The 25,018-nt window shown below is 43.0% G+C and overlaps 1 protein-coding gene across 4 annotated transcripts; it reads left to right on the forward strand.

The window, feature by feature from the left end:
• Positions 1–85: 85 nt before the first annotated feature.
• Positions 86–24,976, forward strand: LOC110502920 (uncharacterized). 4 transcript variants are annotated; one of them, XM_036960693.2, is made up of 18 exons: positions 86–425; positions 9,556–9,802; positions 11,339–11,548; positions 13,977–14,087; positions 14,349–14,448; positions 14,857–14,924; positions 16,568–16,638; positions 16,744–16,826; positions 17,397–17,508; positions 17,625–17,765; positions 20,375–20,475; positions 20,644–20,809; positions 20,915–21,499; positions 21,597–21,679; positions 21,770–23,191; positions 23,295–23,644; positions 23,739–23,848; positions 24,008–24,976. In XM_036960693.2, exons 2-17 carry the CDS (start codon positions 9,565–9,567, stop codon positions 23,813–23,815), a joined length of 3,918 nt encoding a protein of 1,305 aa, XP_036816588.2. In that variant the 5' UTR covers positions 86–425; positions 9,556–9,564; the 3' UTR covers positions 23,816–23,848; positions 24,008–24,976. The 4 variants fall into 4 exon arrangements, with proteins under 4 accessions (XP_036816588.2, XP_036816586.2, XP_090073591.1 ...); XM_090217465.1 differs by lacking the exon at positions 86–425 and adding an exon at positions 801–965; XM_036960691.2 differs by having other exon boundaries at positions 271–425; positions 23,739–24,976.
• The last annotated feature ends 42 nt before the right edge of the window (positions 24,977–25,018 follow it).

The raw sequence follows: 25,018 nt of genomic DNA on the forward strand, positions 1-25,018 counted from the left end.
GAAGGTAATCAAGCCAACAAGGCTTGTATTTGTTTGACCACTTGAATTCCAGGAAATGAATTAGACACACTCACTCCCGTTAATTGTTGTTATGCATGCCTCAAACAGTCACGAATCGTCTGGGAGTACAGTTGTTGTATAAGCTTTGCTTAAGAACGATCCAAATCCAATATAATGCATAAAAACGATCCTTTAACGGTTTACCCGTTGCATCTCATCATAAAGGTCAAGGCGTGTAAGTGCTTTCTACGACTCCTGTGAACACGTTTCACACTGAGCCTCAGCGAATCAAGAGTTCCTTTCATCCGTAGTACCCGGATTTACCCGTAGGGAAATTAGCTACGTCATTGTTCACGGATTGACTACAGCTGGAAATAATACATGGACATGCACGTATAATAATATATTTATTTAAAAAAATACAGGTAAGAGCATTTATGTTGTATTAAATACTGAGCATTGTATTAGTCTAGTTGGAGAAGTCCAACTGATTTAACCCATTGGGTTTTTCTGTAGTTAGCCTATACCGGGCGGCTCACTGAGTGTCATGTCGGTGGCGAGCGCTCAACCACCGGTGAATTTTAAATCTTGAGCCCCTCTTTAGAACGTAGTTAGCCTAGCAGCTAGCTAGCCATCTTTCCCATAGATAAACCTGTGAATGCTAAAATGGTTCGGCGTTAAAGTCTCAGGTTTATCAAGGAACCATACATAAACACCACATGTATTGTTTTACCACCGAAAAGGCCAGCTACCTTGCATTGTACCAATGATTGCTAACCAACGTAGTTCGTTATTGTTGCACAATGACAATGCTCAGCCCATTTGGGCAGTATTGTTAGCTACGTTTTGCCGTTACCATGGCGTTTGTGGTTACCATACATACACACCTCAGAATAAGACATTCTGGACGTGTTCATAAGAAATACGACATTATTTACTTTCCTAACATTTATTTCAAAAACAGGGTAAGAAAGTTTGAAATTATATTTTCTGATCTTTTGAATTACGTGTTAGAGGCCTATCGCGTTCGCTAAAGCCTCAGCCAGCCAGACTGCCAGGCAATGGGACTTGGGAGGAACAGTTGTCGTAAACGTGCGTGTAAAAAGTCAATCTTAATGGTTAACATTATTTGTTTGAAACGATTGTCGCTTGAAAGTCCTAGGAATACTACTTTGATTTATTGAGAACTTAAAATCCATGTAGCTAATTTTGTTTTTGATTTGTAATCATTAGCTAGTTTGCTACCGCAATTTGGGAATTTGCGTCTCTGCTAGGTAAAAATAGGGAAATAGCGTCCCTGCTAGGTACTGTACTAACGTTAGAACGCTTTCAACTAACGTTAGCTAGCATTTTTTAGCACATAGCTACTAACTAAGCCAGCTTCTTGCACAGGCAGCAGAGCGGTACAGAATATTAGAAAGCAGGATCAGTTACATTTGCTAAACAACAGATTATTTTCTGTTTCATTAAGAAAGCAAAACATATGTTTGGTTGTTGAGTCAATTAGACCATGCCCATTTCATGTTTTTTCTTTCAAAAAACTAAAATGCCTCATGAGCTTAGTTTAACTGTCATGCTCCATCAGAACCCAAACTATAAGCATGTTTTACTCCAATGTTTGTAAACAAACACTATATAGCCTCAATTGTTGAAACTATAATTGTGATATCATGGATGGTCTGGTCTTGCATTCATAGCGCTGTCCATACATTTCTTCAGCCCCATCCCTCAGCTTTTTACCGAAACAGGGTCGGGGTTATTGTTTCGAATGCTGATTGCCCCTTTAAGATCAAAGCTTCCCTATTCTGATTTCGGAGAAAGATGGTTTCTTTCCCTGGAAATCTTTCACCAAAGATGGTGCATAAATTAAGATGTCTTACTCAGGTCTTTTACCATTGAAATAATTCTCTGTTTTGGTCTGCTTAGTTATATGACTATATGAACCAGAAAAAATGAGGGAGTGAGATGTCTCGCTTCCTCATCCGTCTCTGGTTTCACTTTAGTGTTTGTTCCTGTATGTCACGTGTCATTACTGCTAGCTACAATGTTGTCCATACCCTGCTCTATCCCTATTTGTAACTGATCAAACCAGCAAGGATATCAACAAAACTTTCCTAGACTTTATATGGAAAAATAAACGACACGCATGTAAGAAGTCTGTAATATCAAACCAAAGAGCTGATGGTGGGCTTGAAGTACTAGATTTCTTTGATATAAACAATACCTTTTAAAGTGAACTTGATAAAAAGATTTACGATTAGCTCGGAATCTATATGGTACTTCATTCCCTGTCATATTTTATTGTGGGGTCTTCAGTTTTTGTGGAAGTGCAATTATTCTCCAGCAGAATTACCCATCAAACTGTCCAAATTTCATGAACATGCCCTTTTAGCCTGGAAACTGTCATGTCCTCCCCACACCAGGCACTTCTGTAGAACAACAAAGATATTGTTGTTAAAAACAAGTCTTTGTTCTTTCCTAAGTGGGTTGAAATCAATATTATATTTGTGCTTGATTTATTTGATAAAGAAGAAAATATACTCTCTTATAGAAAGTTCTTAGAAACATAACTTCCCAATACATTATAAATAATTGTATTCTATATGCAAAGCAATACCTGCAGGATTGATTCAATTAATGAAATCTCATTTGTGTTTTGGTAAACATGTCATGATAGATGCACAATTTAGGTTAGGTTTCCCCCTGCTGGATAAGAAATGTAATACATTCATAAATAACTTTTTCACTCCAAGAACAAGATCTCTCCTAGAGGGATATTCTTCTGGAACGCACATAGTACTGAAATTGAATGGAAGAAAGCTTGGTTGCTTCCTCACAAATGTTGTATATCAAATAAAGTAAAATAAATTCACTTTAAAATCTTGCACAAACTATATCCTTGCAATAACCTGTCTAAATTAATTGTTTTAGAGGACATATGTCTTTTTATTTGATAAAGAAGGAGAAACTATAATACACATTTTGACTCTGTGAAGTAATTTTGGAGCGAGTTAAGTATTTACATTTTTAATTTCATCAATAAGACCCATGTATTTACAATGAAAGATGTAATATGTTATTATTCAAATGAAAACAAAACCACTGAATTAGTAGTTAATTACTTCGGTAAATTTTATATACACAAACTAATATTTGAAATCTGTCTCTAAATCCAATATCTAATAAAATCCCTAGAATTAGTCAATAACAACAAAAACAAACTTTTTACAGCTCTATCATATATACAACTGAAACCCCTGGTTTTGTTATCCTTTTTTTTAGGAACTTAAACTTTTGAAAGTCAATCCTTGTGATTTTTGTTTATTCAGAAAAAATATACATGTAGAGATGTCGTATGTTTGTATTGTAATTTGAAATGTTATATAAAAATAAAATGTTGTCCATGTGACTTCAGTAGTAGATAACTACACTGAACAAAACTAAACGCTACATGCAACAATTTCAAAAATTCTACTAAGTTTATATAAGGAAATCAGTCAATTGAAATAAATTCATTAGGCCATAATCTATGAATTTTTCATGACTGGGAATACAGATATGCATCGGTTGGTCACAGATACCTTAAAAAAAATGTAGGGGCGTGGATCAGAAAACCAGTTAGTATCTGGTGTTACCACAATTTACGTCATGCAGCGTGACATCTCCTTCGCATACAGTTGATCAGGATGTTGATTGTGACCTGTGGAATGTTGTCCCACTCCTCCAATGATTGTGTGAAGCTGCGGGAATTGGTGGAAACTGGAACACGCTGTTGTACACGTCGATCCAGAGCATCCCAAACATGCTCAATGGATGACGTCTGGTGGCTATGCAGGCCATGGAAGAACTGGGACATTTTCACCTTCCGGTATCTCTGTGTATTAAAATGTAATTGATCTAAAATGAAATTGTGTTCATTGCCCGCCTGGTGGACATACCTGCCAATTGCACACGCCCTCAAAACTTGAGACATCTGTGGCATTGTGTGACAAAATTGCACATTTTAGCGTGTCCTTTTATTGTCCCCAGCACAAGGTGTACCTGTGTAATGATCATGCTGTTTAATCAGCTTCTTGATATGCCACACCTGTCAGGTGGTACGGATATCTTGGCAAAGGAGAAATGCTCACTAACAGGGATATAAACAAATTTGTGCACAACATTTTAGAAAGATGTTTTTTGAGATGTTATTTCAGATCAGGAAAAATGGGACTAACACTTGTTGCATTTATATTTTTGTTCAGTATAATAACATTATACAGTGCTAGCTGTGCCACCAGAGACTCTGGGCTCGAGCGGCGCACAATTGGCCTAGCGTCGTCCGGGTTAGGGAGGGTTTGGCCGGCAGGGATATCCTTGTCTCATCATGCACTAGCGACTCCTGTGGCGGGCCGGGCGTAGTGCACCCTGACCAGGTCGCTAGTTGTACGGTGTTTCCTCCGAAACATTGATGCGGCTGGCTTCCGGGTTGGATGCGTGTTGTGTTAAGAAGCAGTGCGTCTTGGTTGGGTTGTGTTTCGGAGGACGCAATAGATCTCGACCTTCGCCTCTCCCGAGTCTGTGCGGGAGTTGTAGCGATGAGACAAGACACTAACTACTAACAATTGGATACCACAAAATTGGGGGGAAAAAGGGGGTTAAAAAAAAAAAAATCATTTAGACTACTGACCTGTAGTGATAATGTGATCTAATTTGGCTGCGTTTTAGTAAAGTTGTGTGTGTGTGTGTGTGTGTGTGTGTCTCAGAAACGCATTTACTATATATGCAACCCAGATGCCAGGTGTTGAAGATGCAACTCAAACGCTGAACCAAAGACCTCTAGACTCACTCGGGTAGGAAGCTAGATTCAGCCGCGGGCCGATTTTAGTTGGAGTGGATGGTCGAAGCATATTAATTTACACTGCAAATTGACCACAACTAAGCCAAAAAATAGATGTTTTTTTTTAAATACAATAATTTCATACCTAGATTACCTTGAAACATGATCACATACTTTTGTATATATAGTGTATGTTGACACCCCTTCAAATTAGTGTATTCGGCTATTTCAGCCACATCCGTTGCTGACAGGTGTATAACATCGAGCACACAGCTATGCAATTTCCATAGACAAACATTGGCAGTAGAATGGCCTTACTAAAGAACTCAGTGACTTTCAATGTGGCACCATCATAGGATGCCACCTTTCCAACAAGTCTGTCACATTCCTGCCCTGCTAAAGCTGCCCTGGTCATCTGTAAGTGCTGTTATTGCTTAAAAATCGTCTGTCCTCAGTTGCAACACTCACTACCGAATTCCAAACTGCCTCTGGAAGCAACGTCAGCACAAGAACTCTTCGTCAGGAGCTTCATGAAATGGGTTTCCATGACCGAGCAGCCGCACCCAAGCCTAAGATCACCATGTTCAATGCCAAACATCGGCTGGAGTGGTGTAAAGCTCGCCGCCATTGGACTCTGGAGCAGTGGAAACGCATTCTCTGGAGTGATTAATCACTACACCATCTGGCAGTCTGACGGATTAATCTGGGGTTGACGGATTAATCAGGGTTTGGCTGATGCCCGAATGCATATTACCAACTGTGAAGTTCTTTGGAGGAGAAATAATGGTCTGGGGCTGTTTTTCATGGTTTGGGCTAGGCCCCTCAGTTCCAGTGAAGGGAAATCTTAACGCTATAGCATAAAATGACATTCTAGATGAATCTGTGCTTCCAACTTTGTGGCCACTGTTTAGGGAATGCTCTTTCCTGTTTCTGCATGACAATGCCCCTGTGCACAAAGTAAGGTCCATACAGAACTGGTTTGTCGATCAGTGTCGAAGAACTTGACTGTTCTGCACAGAGCCCTGACCTCAATCCCACCGAACACCTTTGGGGTGAATTAGAACGCCGACTGCTAGCCAGGCCTAATTGCCCAACATCAGTACCTGACCTCACTAATGCTCGTGGCTAAATGGAATAAGGTCCCCCCTGCAATGTTACATTGCCTTCCCAGAAGAGTGTAGGCTGTAATTACAGCCCATGATTTTGGAATGAGATGTTCGACGAGCATGTGTCCACATACTTTTGCTCATCTACTGTATGTCATTTTTATTTTTGCGAACACTTGAACATATTTCCTAAATCATGTTTTTTTGTTTGTTGCTGAATTCATAGATTTTAGTCTTGACTAAGGCAAAAACATACATTTCCTGTCAAATTCTTTCAGATATCCACTGGGGCATAGGATCCATTTAGGATTGCTGTTCACTTTGTTGTAATGTTCTTCTATAACTTGCAGTCACTAAACTAAACTTCAAAGCTTTGTCTCTATGTTGCATGTAAATTCAATGCAAAACCTAAGCAGAGCATGCCTTTGGGGCTTCTACTCTGTCTGCAGAACTCGTTTTCTCACTCTGAGAAATACTTTTGCTTTTAAATCCATGGGATTGTCTGCATGACTTTTATATGACCCATTTACACCACCAGACAGACCACCTGCTGGTAATTGAGCAGGTCAATCCTGGTTGATGCTCTGTGTGATTGAGGCTACTTACATACTGAAATCCTACCCAGGATAACAATCACTGAAAATGTTAGTCACATTGTGACACTCAGAACATACATGTTTATGACAATCATAATCTTAACTGTTGCTGTGTAAGATAGGTTCTAGGAATACATTTAATTTTTGTACAGTGCACTGAATTTGCCACAATCTGCATCTTCAAAGTGGATGGTAGCACTTAGAGGTCGACCGATTAATCGGAATGGCCGATTAATTAGGGCCAATTTCAAGTTTATTTTTTATTTTGATTAATTTCACCTTTATCTAACCAGGTAGGCAAGTTCTCATTTACAATTGCGATCTGGCCAAGATAAAGCAAAGCAGTTCGACACATACAACGACACAGAGTTACACATGGAGTAAAACAAACATACAGTCAATAATACAGTATGAACAAGTCTATATACGATGTGAGCAAATGAGGTGAGATAAGGGAGGTAAAGGCAAAAAAAAGGCCATGGTGGCAAAGTAAATACAATATAGAATATAGCAAGTAAAACACTGGAATGGTAGATTTGCAGTGGAAGAATGTGCAAAGTAGAAATAAAAATAATGGGGTGCAAAATAAATAAATAAATAAAATAAATACAGTAGGGAAAGAGGTAGTTGTTTGGGCTAAATTATAGGTGGGCTATGTACAGGTGCAGTAATCTGTGAGCTGCTCTGACAGTTGGTGCTTAAAGCTAGTGAGGGAGATAAGTGTTTCCAGTTTCAGAGATTTTTGTAGTTCGTTCCAGTCATTGGCAGCAGAGAACTGGAAGGAGAGGCAGCCAAAGAAAGAATTGGTTTTGGGGGTGACCAGCGAGATATACCTGCTGGAGCGCGTGCTACAGGTGGGTGATGCTATGGTGACCAGCGAGCTGAGATAAGGGGGGACTTTACCTAGCAGGGTCTTGTAGATGACATGTAGCCAGTGGGTTTGGCGACGAGTATGAAGCGAGGGCCAGCCAACGAGAGCGTACAGGTCGCAATGGTGGGTAGTATATGGGGCTTTGGTGACAAAACGGATGGCACTGTGATAGACTGCATCCAATTTGTTGAGTAGGGTATTGGAGGCTATTTTGTAAATGACATCGCCGAAGTCGAGGATTGGTAGAATGGTCAGTTTTACAAGGGTATGTTTGGCAGCATGAGTGAAGGATGCTTTGTTGCGAAATAGGAACCCAATTCTAGATTTAACTTTGGATTGGAGATGTTTGATGTGGGTCTGGAAGGAGAGTTTACAGTCTAACCAGACACCTAGGTATTTGTAGTTGTCCACATATTCTAAGTCAGAGCCGTCCAGAGTAGTGATGGCGTGCAGGTGCAGGCAGCGATCGGTTGAAGAGCATGCATTTAGTTTTACTTGTATTTAAGAGCAATTGGAGGCCACGGAAGGAGAGTTGTATGGCATTGAAGCTTGCCAGGAGGGTTGTTAACACAGTGTCCAAAGAAGGGCCAGAAGTATACAGAGTATACAGTATTCATAACAATCGGAAATTGGTATTTTTGGGCGCCGATTTGCCGATTTAAAAAAAAATATATAAAAAAAAAAAATAGGCAAGTCAGTTAAAAACACATTCTTATTTTCAATGACGGCCTAGGAACGGTGGGTTAACTGCCTCGTTCAGGGGCAGAACGACAGATTTTCACCTTGTCAGCTCGGGGAGATCCAATCTTGCAACCTTACAGTTAACTAGTCCAACGCAATAACGACCTGCCTCTCTCTGGTTGCACTCCACAAGGAGACTGTTACGCGAATGCAGTAAGCCAAGGTAAGTTGCTAGCTGGCATGAAACTTTTCTTAGAAAAAACAATCAATCATAATCACTAGTTAACTACACATGATTGATGATATTACTAGATATTATCTAGCGTGTCCTGCGTTGCATATAATCTGACTGAGCGTACAAGTATCTAAGTATCTGACTGAGCGATGGGAGGCAGAAGCAGGCGCGTAAACTTTCATTCAAACAGCACTTTCGTGCGTTTTGCCAGCAGCTCTTCATTGTGAGTCAAGCATTGCGCTGTTTATGACTTCAAGCCTATCAACTCCCAAGATGAGGCTGGTGTAACCGAAGTGAAATAGCTAGCTAGTTAGCGCGCGCTAATAGTGTTTCAAACGTCACTCGCTCTGAGCCTTCTAGTAGTTGTTCCCCTTGCTCTGCATGGGTAACGCTGTTTTGATGGTGGCTGTTGTCGTTGTGTTGCTGGTTCGAGCCCAGGGAGGAGCGAGGAGAGGGACGGAAGCTATACTGTTACACTGGCAATACTAAAGTGCCTATAAGAACATCCAATAGTCAAAGGTTAATGAAATACAAATGGTATAGAGAGAAATAGTCCCATAATTCCTATAATAACTACAACCTAAAACTTCTTACCTGGGAATATTGAAGATTTATGTTAAAAGGAACCACCAGCTTTCATATGTTCTCATGTTCTGAGCAAGGAACTGAAACGTTAGCTTTCTTACATAGCACATATTGCACTTTTCCTTTCTTCTCCAACACTTTGTTTTTGCATTATTTAAACCAAATTGAACATGTTTCATTATTTACTTGAGGCTAAATTGATTTTATTGATGTATTATATTCAGTTAAAATAAGTATTAATTCAGTATTGTTGTAATTGTCATTATTACAAATAAATAAATAAAAATCGGCCGATTAATCGGCATCGGTTTTTCTGGTCCTCCAATAATCGGTATCGGCGTTGAAAAATCATAATCGGTCAACCTCCAGTAGCACTGACCCATTCGAGTTCCAGGAAATAATGTGAGTTTGAAATGGAAAGTAGGATGCTTTTGGGTGGTTTATGGGCGGTTACAGTTTCTGTAAAGCTCTTTCATCCTCTTCTAGAGCTACAGAGCTAGTCTTGTTCAAGATGTTTACTTTTATATTCCTAGGTGTTACTTCATGTGTTCTACCTCCAGGATGATTTTAGACAGGTCAGTACTCCCAACTAGGCCTAGGGTAGTATCTAAAGAAACATTGCCTAACATCACCCTCTCTATTTGTGTTTTTTTGTCCAACAGCAATGAACAATGACCATAGTTGACAGATCTTCAGAGAAATCTGACCTAGAGTCAGTCGGGTGCAAGCGCTCAGGATCGCTGAACTTTCCCGGCGGTGACGGGAACGGGATGGACAGTGGCTGCTCCAGCTGGGGGGCGGGGGGCCCCTCGTCCTCCGACACCCCCAGGGTGAAGACAGGGGGCTGCATGGGTCCCACCCCTGGAGCCACAGTCAACAGCAGCAGTGCAGACAGGCCCAAGGAGCAAGGTGAGGAGGGTTGGTGTGCTCAACTCAAATCTCATAACAGATATAGTAGGTACAGACAAGGTATCTTTGGTTGCCTCCTCCCTGTAGGCCGTCTCGTCGTTGTTGGTAATCAAGCCTACCACTGTTGTGTCGTCTGCAAACTTGATGATTGAGTTGGAGGCGTGCGTGGCCACGCAGTCATGGGTGAACAGGGTGTACAGGAGAGGGCTGAGAAAGCACCCTTGTGGGACCCCAGTGTTGAGGATCAGCGGGGTGGAGATGTTGTTTCCTACTCTCACCACCTGGGGGCGGCTCGCCAGAAAGCCCAGGACTCAGTTGCACGGGGCGGGGTCGAGATCTATGGTCTCGAGCTTAATGACAAGTTTGGAGGGTACTATGGTGTTAAATCCTGAGCTGTAGTCGATGAACAGCATTCTTACATAGGTATTCCTCTTCAGATGGGTTAGGGTAGTGTGCAGTGTGATTGCGATTGCATCGTCTGTGGACCTATTGGGGCGGTAAGCAAATTGGAGTGGGTCTAGGGTGTCGGGTAGGGTGGAGGTGATATGATCCTTGACTAGACTCTCAAAGCACTTCCAGAAGGACAACCATCTCTGCAGCACTCCACCAATCAGGCCTTTATGGTAGCTTGGCCAGACGGAACCACTCCTCAGTAAAAGGCACATGACAGCCTGCTTGGAGTTTGCCAAAGGGTACCTAAAGGACTCTGACCATGAGAATCAAGATTCTCTGTTCTGATGAAACCAGGATTGAACTATTTAGCCTGAATGCCAAGCGTCACGTCTGTAGGAAACCTGTCACCATTCCTACGGTGAAGCATGTGGGTGGCAGCATCGTGTTGTGGGGGTGTTTTTCAGCAGCAGGGAATGGGAGACTAGTCAGGATTGAGGCAAAGATGAATGGCACAAAGTACAGGGAGATCCTTGATGAAAACCTGCTCAGGACCTCAGACTGGGCCAACGGTTCACCTTCTAACAGGACAACGGCCTTAAACACACAACCAAGACAACGCAGTAGTGGCTTCAGGACAAGTCTCTGAATATCTTTGAGTGGCCCAGCCAGAGCCCGGGCTTGAACCGGATCGAACATCTCTGGTGCGACCTGAAAATAGCTGTGCAGCGACGCTCCCCATCCAACCTGACAGAGCTTGAGAGGATCTGCAGAGAAGAATGGGAGCAACTCTCCGAATACAGGTGTGCCAAGCTTGTAGCATAATATCCAAGAAGACTCGAGGCTGTAATCGCTGTCAAATGTACCCTGAACCATAGATCCTGTGGCACCACATGTTATGTCAGTAAACAAGAAACACAGGATTTTCCTGCCTTCCCCCACCCATCAAATATGCCCTAGCTTTGAATTGAAGTCTTTTCAGACTCTCTCAAAAATGGTCAATTTCATCGTGCCTTGAAGTTGGACGCAGTCAAAAACAAACTTTTCCTTAGATGACCTTCAGAGATTTATTCCCACTGGGTTATCTACCAGGCAACACTCCTTTTGTCATGTATTTTACCATTTATTTCCCCTTCCCCTTTGCAGTGGTGCTGACCAGTGGGGACGGCATCGCCCTGCCCCAGAAGGTGCTGTTCCCAGCCGAGCGGCTCAGCCTGAAGTGGAACCAGGTCCACCGCATCGGATCAGGTCTCCAGAACCTGGGAAACACCTGCTTCCTCAACTCGACTCTGCAGTGTCTCACCTATACCGCTCCCCTCACTAACTACATGCTGTCCCGGGAGCACTCTAAAACATGTATGTGGGTAATAGAACCAGGGGCTCTGTTACATTTTCATAGCAGGAGAAGGTTAGAAAGAGAAAGAAAATAAGTTATATTCATCAAACTGAGACTTCAGAAAGTATTCATACCACTTGATTTATTCCACGTTGTGTTACAGCCTGAATTCAAAATGGATTCATACATAAGGTACCACAGTTAACATGCATGTCAGAGCAAAAACTATACCATTAAGTCCAAGGAACTGTCTGCGCTTGATGGCTTTTGCGACTGCATTTTGACTGACCGTAAAGTAATGTAATGATGGACTGTCATTTCTCTTTGCTTATTTGAGCTGTTCTTGCCATAATATGGGCTTGGTCTTTTACCAAATATGGCTTTCTTCTGTATACTAACCCTACCTTGTCACACCACAACTGACTCAAATGTATTAAGAAGGAAAGAAATTCCACAAATTAACTTTTAACAAGGCACACCTGTTAATTGAAATGCATTCCAGGTGACTACCTCGTGAAGCTGGTTGAGAGAATGCCAAGAGTGTGCAAAGCTGTCATTAAGGCTAAGGGTGGCTATTTGAATAATCTCAAATGTATAATATTTTATTTGATTTGTTTAACACTTTTTTGGTTATGACATGATTCCATATGTGTTATTTCATAGTTGAGGTCTTCACTATTATTCTACAATGTAAAGAAAGAAAAACCCTTGAATGAGCAGGTGTGTCCAAACTTTTGACGGGTACTATATATCTGGGGAAGGGTATAAAACAATTTCTTGAGTGTTGAATGTTTGGAACTATACAGACTCTGCCTAGAGCTGGCCGTCCGGCCGAACTGAGCAACCGGGCAAGAAGGACCTTGTTCAGGGAGGTGACCAAGAACCCAATGACCACTCTGACAGAACTACACAGTTCCTTGGCTGAGATGGGAGAACCTGCCAGAAGGACAACAGTCTCTACATGACAACACACCTAGAGTGTGAAACCGAGATCATAAGGCAAAAGATTCTGTGGTCTGATGAGACAAAAATTGAACTATTTGGCCTGAATACAAAGCGCTATGTCTGGAGAAAACCAGGCACAGCTCATCACCCGTCTAACACCATCCCTACTGTGAAGCATGGTGGTGGCAGCATCATGCTATGGTGATGCTATTCAGTGACTGGGAGACTGGTAAGGATAGCGGGAACAATGAATGGCGCCAAATACAGGCAAATCCTTTACTGAGAACCTGCTTCAGAGTGCAAACGACCTCAGACTGGGGGCGAAGATTTCCATTCCAACAGGACAGCCAAAGCAATGCTGGAATGGTTTCAGAACAAGAGTTTGAAAATCATTGATTGGCCCAGCCAAAGCCTAGACTTGAATCCTATTGAAAATCTGTGGAAAGACTTGAGGGTTGCCGTTCCCCATCTAATTTAACATAGCTTGAGAACATTTGCGAGAAAATCCCAAAAGTTGATCGACATATTCAAGATGACTCAAAGCTGTAATCGCCGCCAAAGGTGCTTCTCCAAAGTATTGACTCAGGGGTGCGAAGATTTATGTGAATTAAAAAATATATATATTTCATTTTCAATACATTTGCTACAAATTCAAAAACCATGTTAACTTTTTATTATGGGGTATTGTGTGTAGATAAGTGAGAGAAATCAAATTAATACATTTTGAATTCGGGCTGTAACATAATGTGGAATAAGTCAAGGGGTGTGAATACTTTCTGTGCACTGTATGTTGGTTGTTTGCTTAAAGGGATACTTGGGGTTTTGGCAATTTGTGATGGGGTAAAAAAATATATATATATTACATATCGGGATATTATTTTGACGATATATTTTACATTATTTTTTCGCTAGTTGGATGTACCTGCACCAAGACTCTTTGGTATAAACTTTAATTGCGCTAATGATAGTTAGCATCGGCTCACAAAACTACTTCTAACTTCCTTCATGCCGTTCATCTGACTCCGGGGAAATAGATAAAAGGGCTTCATTGCCAAAATCCCAAAGTATCCCTTTAAAGGCCAAGTGCAGTCAACTAGATTTTCATGTGTTTTATATACATTTCCACCCTAAAATGTGGAATAATACTGTGAAAATTATGATATTTCCCTTTAAGTGTAAGAGCTGTTTGAAAAGACTGCCTGGTGACAACACCAGGTGGTAAATTAGTTAATAGACCAATAAGAAAGAGTTCCAAACCTCTTTGCCAGTAATAGCTCGTTTTTCCCTCCCCACTCAGATCAATCCTAGCAAAATTCTTGCTTGAGAAATCGATTTTTGTTAAGCTATTTTGATTGTTTTCAATTAAACTGGTAAAAAAAAAATCACATTAAGGTACTTAATTGTTACCCAGAAATGATAAAGGATTTAATATTGAGACCTTTAAATGCATTGTACCTTTTAATACCTATTACCTGATTGACCGTCATCTGTGTTGATGTTCAGGTCATGAGCCTGGGTTCTGTATGATGTGCACAATGCAGAATCACATCACCCAGGTCTTCGCCAACTCTGGGAATGTCATCAAGCCCATCGGAGTCCTCAACGAGCTCAAACGTAAGTAGTGTTTACTTGGAATCAGAGGTGGAAACCCTTTAGCACAAAGTTGATAGGAAAGTCTTTGTTCAGGCGTGTTGAAAGCCATTACAACTAAATAACATGTCCAAAAATGGAAGGAGAGTTGGGGCTGTATCACAGGTGCAAAATTCTGGGAAACCTAGTCAGCAAAATAGTTTTCCCTCCAAAAAAAATAGTTGATGCTGGGTTAAAGTCTATTTATTGAGTCTTCCTCCCCACCTCTGTATAACACCTGTGCAGGGATTGCAAAGCATTTCCGTTTTGGCAGCCAAGAGGACGCCCATGAGTTCCTGCGGTACACAGTGGACGCTATGCAAAAGTCCTGCCTGCCTCTAAACAAGTAGGTGTTACACTGAAATCAGTGTTCAGCCACTAGGAAGCACTGTTCTGGACTTGCATCTCATCTGACCCACATTCACATATAGCACAGAGCGAGACATGATTAATATATCATGTTTTAGTGACCATCTCCTATACACCAGGGGCCCTTAACTGACTTTAGGATCCCCCTCCCGTGTAGTGGAAGGCTATTCTGCCCCCCAACAGGTTGCCTCTACTCTCATTAATTACCTTTGCTCTATTTCCTCAACTGTCTGTTGCTCCTCAAAGGGCTGTCCCAATGACAAATTAAATGAAGGCTATCTTGAGTTATATGATCCTGTGTATACACATAAAGGCAATTTCCCTTAAGGCTATTGGGAGTCACTGATAAGCGTCTTTAACGATTTGATGTTTACTTTTACAACAGATTGGACAGGCAAACGCAAGCAACCAGTTTCATCCATCAAGTCTTTGGAGGGTATCTACGGTCCAGAGGTAGGCTTATTAGTGTAATCTTTAAATGTCTCACTTACTGAAGCCGATATGAGAGTTGCTTGCCCTTTGGGGTATTAGACTAGGTTCAGTTGAAGTCAGAGGTTTACATACACCTTAGCCAAATACATTTAAACTCAAATTTTCACAATTCCTGACATTTAATCCTTGTAAAAGATTCCCTGTCTTAGGATCACCACTTTATTTTAAGAATGTGAAATGTCAGAATAATAGTAGTGATTTATTTGAGCTTTTATTTATTTCATCACATTCCCAGTGGGTCAGAAGTTTACATACTCAATTAGTATTTGGTAGCATTGCCTTTAAATTGTTGAACTTGGGTCAAATGTTTTGGGTAGCCTTCCACAAGCTTCCCACAGTAAGTTGGGTGAATTTTGACTCATTCCTCCTGACAGAGCTGGTGTAACTGAGTCAGGTTTGTAAGGCCTCCTTGCTCACACACGCAGTTCTGCCCACATATCTTCTATAGGCTTGAGGTCAGGGCTTTGTTATGGCCACTCCAATACCTTGACTTTGTTGTCCTTAAGCCATCTTTCCACTACTTTAAAAGTTTGCTTGGGGTCATTTTCCATTTGTAAGACCCATTTGCGACCAAGCTTTAACTTCCTGACTGATGTCTTGAGATGTTGCTTCAATATATTCACATAATTTTCCTTCCTCATGATGCCATTTATTTTGTGAAGTGCACCAGTCCCTCCTGCAGCAAAGCACCCCCACAACATGATACTGCCACCCCCGTGCTTCACGGTTGGGATGGTGTTCTTCAGCTTGCAACTGTCCCCCTTTTCCCTTGTTTTACTGTGGATATAGATACTTTTGTACCCGTTTCCTCCAGAATCTTCACAAGGTCCTTTGCTGTTGTTCTGGGATTGATTTGCACTTTTCGCACCAAAGTACGTTCATCTCTAGGAGACCGAACACATCTCCTTCCTGAGCGGTATGACGGCTGCGTGGTCCCATGGTGTTTATACTTGCGTACTATTGTTTGTACAGATGAACGTGGTACCTTCAGGCGTTTGGAAATTGCTCCCAAGGATGAACCAGACTTGTGGAGGTCTACCATTTTTTTTCTGAGGTCTTTGCTGATTTCTTTCGATTTTCCCATGATGTCAAGCAAAAAGGTGCTGCGTTTGAAGGTAGGCCTTGAAATACATCCACAGGTACACCTCCAATTGACTCAATTGATGTCAATTAGCCTATCAGAAGCCTCTATATCCATGATATAATTTTATGGAATTTTCCAAGCTGTTTAAAGGCACAGTCAACTTAGTGTATGTAAACTTCTGATCCACTAGAATTGTGATACAGTGAATTATAAGTGAAATAATCTGTCTGTACACAATTGTTGGAAAAATGACTTGTGTTATGCACAAAGTAGATGTCCAACCAACTTGCCAAACTATAGTTTGTTATGAAGAAATTTGTGGAGTGGTTGAAAAACGAGTTTTAATGACTCCAACCTAAGTGTATGTAAACTTCAACTGTATCTGTAAAGCACTGTGACAACTGCTGAATAAGTTTGATTGATTTCTATACTTTCTCGCTGTGTCTTGTACACCATTAGAACATTAGATGACTCATTTGTTAATAGGTAAGATGATCTAATTGTGTCTGTCTTTTTACAGTAAAATGTTTCAACTGCAAAGCGGTCTCTGACACGTTTGACCCTTATTTGGATGTTGCTTTGGAAATAAAGGTAACGGTGAACTGCCTTTCATGCTGCACAAAGGGGGAACCTGTCAAACCATTGTGTCTTGCTAAGAATGCATCATTGACACGTGTCACCCGTGTTACCTTTCAGACTGCTCCCAGTATCACAAAGGCTCTGGAACAGTTTGTTAAGCCTGAGCAGCTAGATGGAGAGAATGCCTACAGATGCGCTAAGTGAGTAGATCTGGATTAATTTATTGTTCTTCTCAGCAAAACGCTGCCTAAACCAGTATTATTATTGTTCATCTCAGCAAAATGCTGCCTAAACCAGTGTTATTGTTGTTCATCTCAGTATAGAGCTGCCTAAACCAGTGTTATTGTTGTTCATCTCAGTATAGAGCTGCCTAAACCAGTGTTAATGTTGTTCATCTCAGTATAGAGCTGCCTAAACCAGTGTTATTGTTGTTCATCTCAGTATAGAGCTGCCTAAACCAGTGTTAATGTTGTTCATCTCAGTATAGAGCTGCCTAAACCAGTGTTATTGTTGTTCATCTCAGTATAGAGCTGCCTAAACCAGTGTTATTGTTGTTCATCTCAGTATAGAGCTGCCTAAACCAGTGTTATTGTTGTTCATCTCAGTATAGAGCTGCCTAAACCAGTGTTAATGTTGTTCATCTCAGTATAGAGCTGCCTAAACCAGTGTTATTGTTGTTCATCTCAGTATAGAGCTGCCTAAACCAGTGTTATTGCGACCCAATTCTGCATGTTTTGTTTTTGGTATTTCTAACTGATCTGTCTGTGCAGGTGTAAGAAGATGGTTCCAGCCTCTAAGAGATTCACCATCCACCGCAGCGCTAATGTGCTCACCATCTCACTGAAGCGATTCGCCAACTACAACGGGGGCAAGATCGCTAAGGTAAGACATCAGGAAACATGGTCAGTGACAGCAAAATGTACATGGAAATCAGTTTGTTTCTTTTAAACAGATCTTTATCTAGATTTCCACTGCCATTGCCTGTTTCTCTCCTTTAGGATGTAAGGTATGCTGAGTGCCTAGACCTGCGTCCCTTCATGTCTCAATCCCACGGCGAGCCCCAGGTCTACGTGCTCTATGCTGTCCTGGTGCACTCTGGCTTCAGCTGCCACGCTGGACACTACTACTGCTACGTCAAAGTAAGCACTAATATACAGTGCATTCAGAAAGTATTCAGACCCCTGGACTTTTTCCACATTTTATTACGTTACAGCCCTTTTCCAAAATAGATTTTTATTCCATCTACATACAATAATGACAAAGCAAAAAATATGTTTTTATCTACATAATTATTCAGACCCTTTGCTATGAGACTCGAAGTTGAGCTCTGGTGCATCCTGTTTCCATTGATCAAAAAAACTGAAACCATATCATGACCAATACTTGGCATCTATAAGGTCTTATTTATGCATACATGTAAGCAATGACAGTTCGCGTTCGACTTCTTCTTTTCTCCCTTCCTCTCGGCACGTATCGACGCGTGACAGGACGAGAAAGGAGAGAGATGGTGTGACGGGACGAGAAAGGAGAGAGATGTTGTGACGGGGTGAAAAATGCAAAGAGGAATAGATGGATAGAAGGATTTCAATTCAGTACAACTTTATTTTTGTCCTGGAATGTTTTAATGTGTACAATAGTATTCCCCTGATATCGGGGAATTTGTGCCATTCTGAAAAAATCAAACAAAAACCTTCAAAGTAACTTGGTCTCTCCCCACATTTTTGTTTTGTAACGCTTTGGCAGAATTTACAATTACCTGTCTTTTCCATTTGAATCTGTCTCAATCTGTTTATCGTTCTCTCTCTTAAGTAGAAGTAGTAATTTTTTTAAAGTCTTGTTACAACTTTTACTTCCTCTAGATAGTCAAGTTTGATCGTCTTCTCGGCATCCGGCAAATGTTTAACAACCATACCTGGTGCGAAAAGACTCCTTTATTATTAAGACACTATTCACAGTAGTCTTAATTCACATTCTTTTCAAACCAATCTTACAAATACAATCTTCGGCAAAATCATTCGCAAGGAGATTCCTGCAAAAATATTATTTGAAGATGAAGCAATACAAGACCATCGCTTAATGAGAGGTTGACACGTCTGGTTAGCAGATATCACTGAATTTGTTCAGGAAATGTGTCATTCTAATGTTTACATCTAGGGAGTTTTTCTTTGCCACCGTGCTTCTACACCTGCATTGCTTGCTGTTTGGGGTTTTAGGCTGGGTTTCTGTACAGCACTTTGAGATATCAGCTGATGTACGAAGGGCTATATAAATACATTTGATTTGATCATTTTATTTTATCTTTATTTAACTAGGCAAGTCATTAAGAACACATTCTTATTTAAAATGACGGCCTACAACGGCCAAAGACGCTGGGCCAATTGTGCGCTGCCCTATAGGACCCCCAATCACGGCTGGTTGTGATACAACCTGGATTTGAACCAGTGTAGTTACACCTCTAGCCTTTAGACCACTGCGCCACTCGGAGCCCCATCATCCTTGATGTTTCTACAACTTCGTTGGAGCCCACCTGGGGTAAGTTCAATTGATTGGACATGATTTGGAAAGGCACACACCTGTCTATATAAGGTCCCACATTTGACAGTGCACGTCAGAGCAAAAACCAAGGCATGAGGTCGAAGGATTTGTCCGTATAGATCTGAGACAGGATTGTGTCAAGGCACAGATCTGGGAAAGGTTACCAAAAACTTTCTGCAGCATTGAAGGTCACCAAGAACACAGAGGCCTCATCATTCTTAGATGGAAAAAGTTTGTAACCACCAAGACTGCGCAATCGGGGGAGAAGGGACTTGGTCAGGGGAGGTGACCAAGAACCCGATGGTCACTCTGTGAAGATAGGGGAACCTTCCCGATGGACAACCATCTCTGCAGCACTCCACCAATCAGGCCTTTATGGTAGAGTGGCCAGATGGAAGCCACTCCTCATTAAAGGGCACATGACAGCCTGCTTGGAGTTTGCCAAAAGGCACCTAAAAGACTCTCAGACAATGAGAAACAAGATTCTCTGGTCTGATGAAACCAGGATTGAACTCTTTGGCCTAAATGCCAAGCGTCACATCTGGAGGAAACCTGGCACCATCCCTACGGTGAAGCATGGTGGTGGCAGCATCATGCTGTGGGGATGTTTTTCAGCAGCAGGGACTGGGAGACTAGTCAGGATCAAGGGAAAGATGAACAGAGCAAAGTACAGAACGATCCTTGATGAAAACCTGCTATAGAGCGCTCAGGACCTCAGACTGGGGCGATGGTTCACCTTCGAACAAGACAACGACCCTAAGCACACAGACAAGACGATGCAGGAATGACGAAGTCTCAATGTCCTTGAGTGGCCCAGCCAGAATCCGGATCGGACATCTCTGGAGAGGCCTGAAAATAGAATAAGGCTGTAACGTAACAAAGTGGAAAAAGGGAATCGGTTTGAATACTTTCCCGAATGCACTGTATTTTAGGGCTTCCTAAAATACACCATGTTGGGGTAAGCCCTAACATCTAACCTAATATATTACTACTGCTACTTCAAGGTAAGCTCCAATATTGACAGAAGTCACTAGGACGGTTCTCAAACAATCAATGAAAGAGAAAGCTTAACGACGACAACCCAAACCCCCATGTGAATAATCCTCTCACCCTTTCTATGTAAGCCAGATGTTTGATTAGTCTTCTATAAAGGATTATGTTCATACTTACGTATGTCAGTGTGATGCATGTTTTATAAATCTCTCTCTTTCAGGCTAGCAATGGCCAGTGGTACCAGTTGAATGACTCCTCTGTGTTGGTCAGTGACATCAGGTCAGTCCTCAACCAGCAGGCGTACGTCCTCTTCTACATCAGGTGAGTAGCTCCCATTCATGTCAACCAAGGGGAGCCTTGTTTGAATGGTGTAAAATATTGGCATGTTAAAGCATTGTGTTGGACCACGCAACAGTTCTGTGCAGGTTGTTTTCCCTTTGTGGTTGAGGTTTTTGATCTGTGATGGGTGCTGCCTGTTCTGGCCACCAGGTCACCTGATCTGAAGAATGGAGGGGACTACAATCACACGTGCCGGACCCCGGGGCCCCTCAGCCAGTTGTCCCCCCGCCCCATCCTCACACCCCGGGTCAACATTGGGCCACGACACACCAGCACTGGCTTCATAGGGCCACAGCTGCCCCCACACATGGCCAAGGTACAGCCTAAACACACCAGCTTTTGCACAATCATCTGTTCAGAGGCAAGATGTTTAGTAAGAGCCTGTAACCAATGCGTGCCCCCTCTCCCTCCCCCCTCCCAGAACATCTTTCACGTCAATGGGAACGGCTTGCTAAGGGACTACCCCTCTGGCTCTAAGCCCAGCACCAGCAGTGACGACAGCATGGGCAAGACTAGCTACAGCCCGCTCGCCACCTCTTCCTCCCATCCTCTCAACCGTCCCACAGGCATCCCTGACCCTGCCAAGCGCCAGAAGCTCTCCTTCTTCATTGGTCAGGGCAAACAGATCCGCCCCTCATCATCCTCTTATGCCCAGCTGTCCTCTTCGTCACAGTCTACATCAGACATGTCTACGCCCCAGGATCCTCGCATTAACGGCACTCCCTCCGTTAACAGAAACGGTCACGGGGCGTCGTTCCTGGTGCCGTACGGCCAGGAGTCGTCTGAGGAGTCGGACCAGGAGGGAGGCAGTGGTCTGGGGAACGGCACGGCTAAGCCTCACGTTAACGGGAGGAAGGGAGAGACCGTCTACGGCCCCGTCCCCAGAGTGCTGACCCTCAAGACCAACGGCATCGGTAATGGCAAGGCTACCATGCACCGTAACGGGACCAACAGCTTCTCCAAACTCAGTCAGAACAGACACCACAACATCAAACACCCTGAGAAGGTACCTATATTCAGTCAACACACATTTTAAATACTTTACTGAACTCCACAAATCACATCAACACGTGTACTCATTATGTGTGTCTGTTGTTGTGCAGATCCATGGTAGCGGTCATGCGATGTCGCCCGGTTTGGGTTCCAGCATGCCTAATGGGGCGGAGGCTCACCCCAGTGGCCCAAGGTGAGCGTGATCAAATTCTCTTCTTTTGATCCACGTTGCTTGATGATTTGAAGATCCAGTAATTCATGAAAATGTTGTATTTTTCTACAGCAAAGAGGTGTATTGCACCACCCCCAGCCAGGCCAGCACCTCTCAAGGCCTGCACAGTGCCGACATCGACAGCCGCCTCTCCCTCACCCCAGAGAAAAGGGCTAAAACTCACTCTGGCCCCCTCCCTCACCACGCACCATCAACCGCTGCTAAACCTCCATCCTCATTGGCTGATGTTGGAGCTAAACCACTTACCGACACCTTGAGGGAATCCAGCTCCAACCCTGGGGTCTTATTCCTCCAGCCCACCCCCCGCTCCCTCAGTACCCCAGTCCTCTCCGGACCAGGCCTGGGAGCCACGAAAGATCTTGGAGCCCCACACAGGGGATCTGGGGAGGACATCAGGGAGACCCAGAACAGCCCAGCTGTAGGGCTGGATGGAAAGCCCAGCTGCAGAGATGGAAGAGACCAGATGTACTCTTCCGATCGGGAGGAGAAAGGCGGGTTGAACTCTTCCGTTCGGGAGGAGAAAAGCGGGTTGAACTGTTCCGTTCGGGAGGAGAAAAGCGGGTTGAACTCTTCCGTTCGGGAGGAGAAAAGCGGGTTGAACTCTTCCGATCGGGAGGAGAAAGGCGGGTTGAACTCTTCCGATCGGGAGCAGAAAAGCGGGTTGAACTCTTACGATCGGGAGGAGAAAGGCGGGTTGAACTCTTCCGATCGGGAGCAGAAAAGCGGGTTGAACTCTTCCGATCGGGAGGAGAAAGGCGGGTTGAACTCTTCCGATCGGGAGGAGAAAAGCGTGTTGAACTCTTCCGATCGGGAGCAGAAAAGCGGGTTGAACTCTTCCGATCGGGATAAGGAGAAAGGCCGACTACATTCTTCGGACTGCGATAGGGATCGAGACCGGCTGTACTCTTCTGACCGGGATAAAGACGGAGAAGGGGATAGGTACCACCGGGACAGGAGCCGTGAACGCAACTGGGACCATGACTCAGACCACTACCGGCACCGGCGAGACCACCGAGACAGAGACCACCACCGGTCGTACCGGGACCGCTCGCTCAGCCGGGACAGACACCGGAACTGGGAGTCTGAGGCATTCCTCTCACAGCGACGCTATCACCCCAGAGAGAGGGACAGGGACCGCTGTCACCACCATTACCACCACAGAACGAGTAAGGACAGGAATAGGGACAGGAGGGAGCACAGCCACCACAACCTCCCACACAGAGAGGAGCCTCATGGACGCTCAAGGTGGAGGGATGAAGGTAAAGAGAGGTGTTACTACCCTTCACAGGAGACCCCTCTGCCCACCCCACTGAGCTCCAGCACCAAGCCCAGTCAGTCCCTCCCAGCCCTGGTGAAACGACCCGAGCCTCACAGAGAGGAGAGAAAGGACAGCTCTGAGGAGTGTCGGGCCAAGAAACCCAAGAAGAGCAAGAAGAAGAAGTCCAAGGACAGAGAGAGGCACCGAGAGAATAGGTAAGGCAGTCTTTCTTCTTTCTTAAGCCTCCACAATGAGACACTGTCAGATAAAGTAACAACTGATCTATATTAGCTCTGACCTGGGTGTTCTATCTTCCAGGACCTTTGACGTGAATTCCTCTGACAGGGCAGCCGACGGCAGCAGTTCCTCCAAACACAACAAAAGTAGGAGGTACGACACTGACACGGAGGATAAGTCAGGGGGTGAGATCCACTCTACCCAGAGTCCCGAGGGGCACCGTGACCCCAATGCCCCCCGGGAGGGTCGCAGGGCAAGCAGCAGCGACGATGAGAGGGCGAGCAAGAAGCAACGTTACCAGGACGATGGCTATGACAACAGCTACCCTAAGAAACGCCATCGCGCCGATGACAACGACCGCTCCTTCTCCTCTCGTGATGGATCACCAACAGCAGCTCCTCAAAACGCATCGCACTTCAACGAACACACAGGTAATAAAACAAGCAGATGTGGTTTCTATAGGTGGTTGTTTCTCAGTTTGTCACTGTGTTAATCTATCATTTTGACCATAATGTTTTGTTGTAGGTAATGGCTTAGGTCAACCCAATGGAAACTCCCACGAATGTTCTACCAATGGACTGTACAATGACCTTAGACAGTAGATTTTCTCTGTTTGACCAGACACACAGAACAATGTAAGTATCTTTCCTTTGCCTCTGTCTTACTCTCAGAATCTCTATGCTGGACTGTGCATGGTTATGAGTGGAAAACCAGGAGCCGGTTTCAACTCATCTTGATTGTGTAAAGACTGATGGGACTGTCTGCAAACCTGACATCTTTCCCTCTCATTGCAGACTTGGAATACTTTACTTTAAATATCAACCTTTATATAAAAGTGAAATTCAACAGCAACAGGAATGTCATCCCGAATATTTGAACGTGGTGCTGTATTATTGGGAATATACTGTATTTTTACCACATGAGAAATTAACATTCTACTAGATTCTTTTTTTTAAATAGATTTTTTTAAACTTCACTCGTCACTCAATATACATTTATGATAAATAATTAACAAAAGAATAAGCTGCACAGTGGAAGACTCAGGACTTTGTTCCTCCTCGGAGAACTGATCAACTGGGAAAATAATCCAAAAAGAAGAAGACGAATAGTTTTCTTGCCTAGGAGATGACCTGTTTGGTATGACATCAGTTGGCTGCAAGTTTGTCACCATTATCCACATATCTGTGTAGGTGGAGGTATAAAACCTCTCTCTGATGGAGGGAAATGTTATTGAGTGAGTAGTGTCTGAAGGAGCTGGCCTGGTGTGACTATGTGTGTACGTAACACAACTCCACCTACCCTGGAGAGACTTCAGGACAGCTCTTTGTTACTTTCGAAAGCCTAAGATCGTCTCCCTCCCTCTGCATCTTGCTCTCACTGAGATGTCCAATTCTTTTAACTTGTTATTCAAGCATTAAAAAAAAAGCTGAACAATAATCATGTTATCTCTTATGGCTTTGGACCTGTGTTTCTGCTTTTTAAAAATGTTTTCTAGCGTCCATAAGAAATACTGTGAATTAAATTTCGAACTGTACTATCAGTTTATTCATAAGTCCTGTATCAGGAATAGTTTTGTTTTAGAGAATTACCACGTTGTAATTTAGACCTTGTTCTAAATTGACACAAGTCAGTGAAATAGGTAGAATGGTTTGCTTGTTTTTTTTTCTACCTAAAAAGACATGGTCATGTTAACACATTTTTTGTTCTACAATAGCATGTCAAATGTATACATTGTACAAGGTATATAAAAAGGCGTAAATACATTTGCTAATGTCAAAGTAACTCATCTTTGTTTACACACATTG

Source organism: Oncorhynchus mykiss, chromosome 23 (assembly GCF_057628025.1).
Source record: "Oncorhynchus mykiss isolate SJ-2025 chromosome 23, ASM5762802v1, whole genome shotgun sequence".
Lineage (NCBI taxonomy): Eukaryota > Metazoa > Chordata > Actinopteri > Salmoniformes > Salmonidae > Oncorhynchus > Oncorhynchus mykiss.

What these genes read in the sequence shown, in the direction of transcription:
- LOC110502920 (XM_036960693.2), top strand. Translation starts at nt 9,565, where the DNA reads ATGACCATAGTTGACAGATCTTCAGAGAAATCTGACCTAGAGTCAGTC. An exon ending in AGACAGGCCCAAGGAGCAAG is followed by an intron (nt 9,803 to 11,338) that starts GTGAGGAGGGTT and finishes TCCCCTTTGCAG; the next exon opens with TGGTGCTGACCAGTGGGGAC. An exon ending in ATGTTGCTTTGGAAATAAAG is followed by an intron (nt 16,639 to 16,743) that starts GTAACGGTGAAC and finishes GTTACCTTTCAG; the next exon opens with ACTGCTCCCAGTATCACAAA.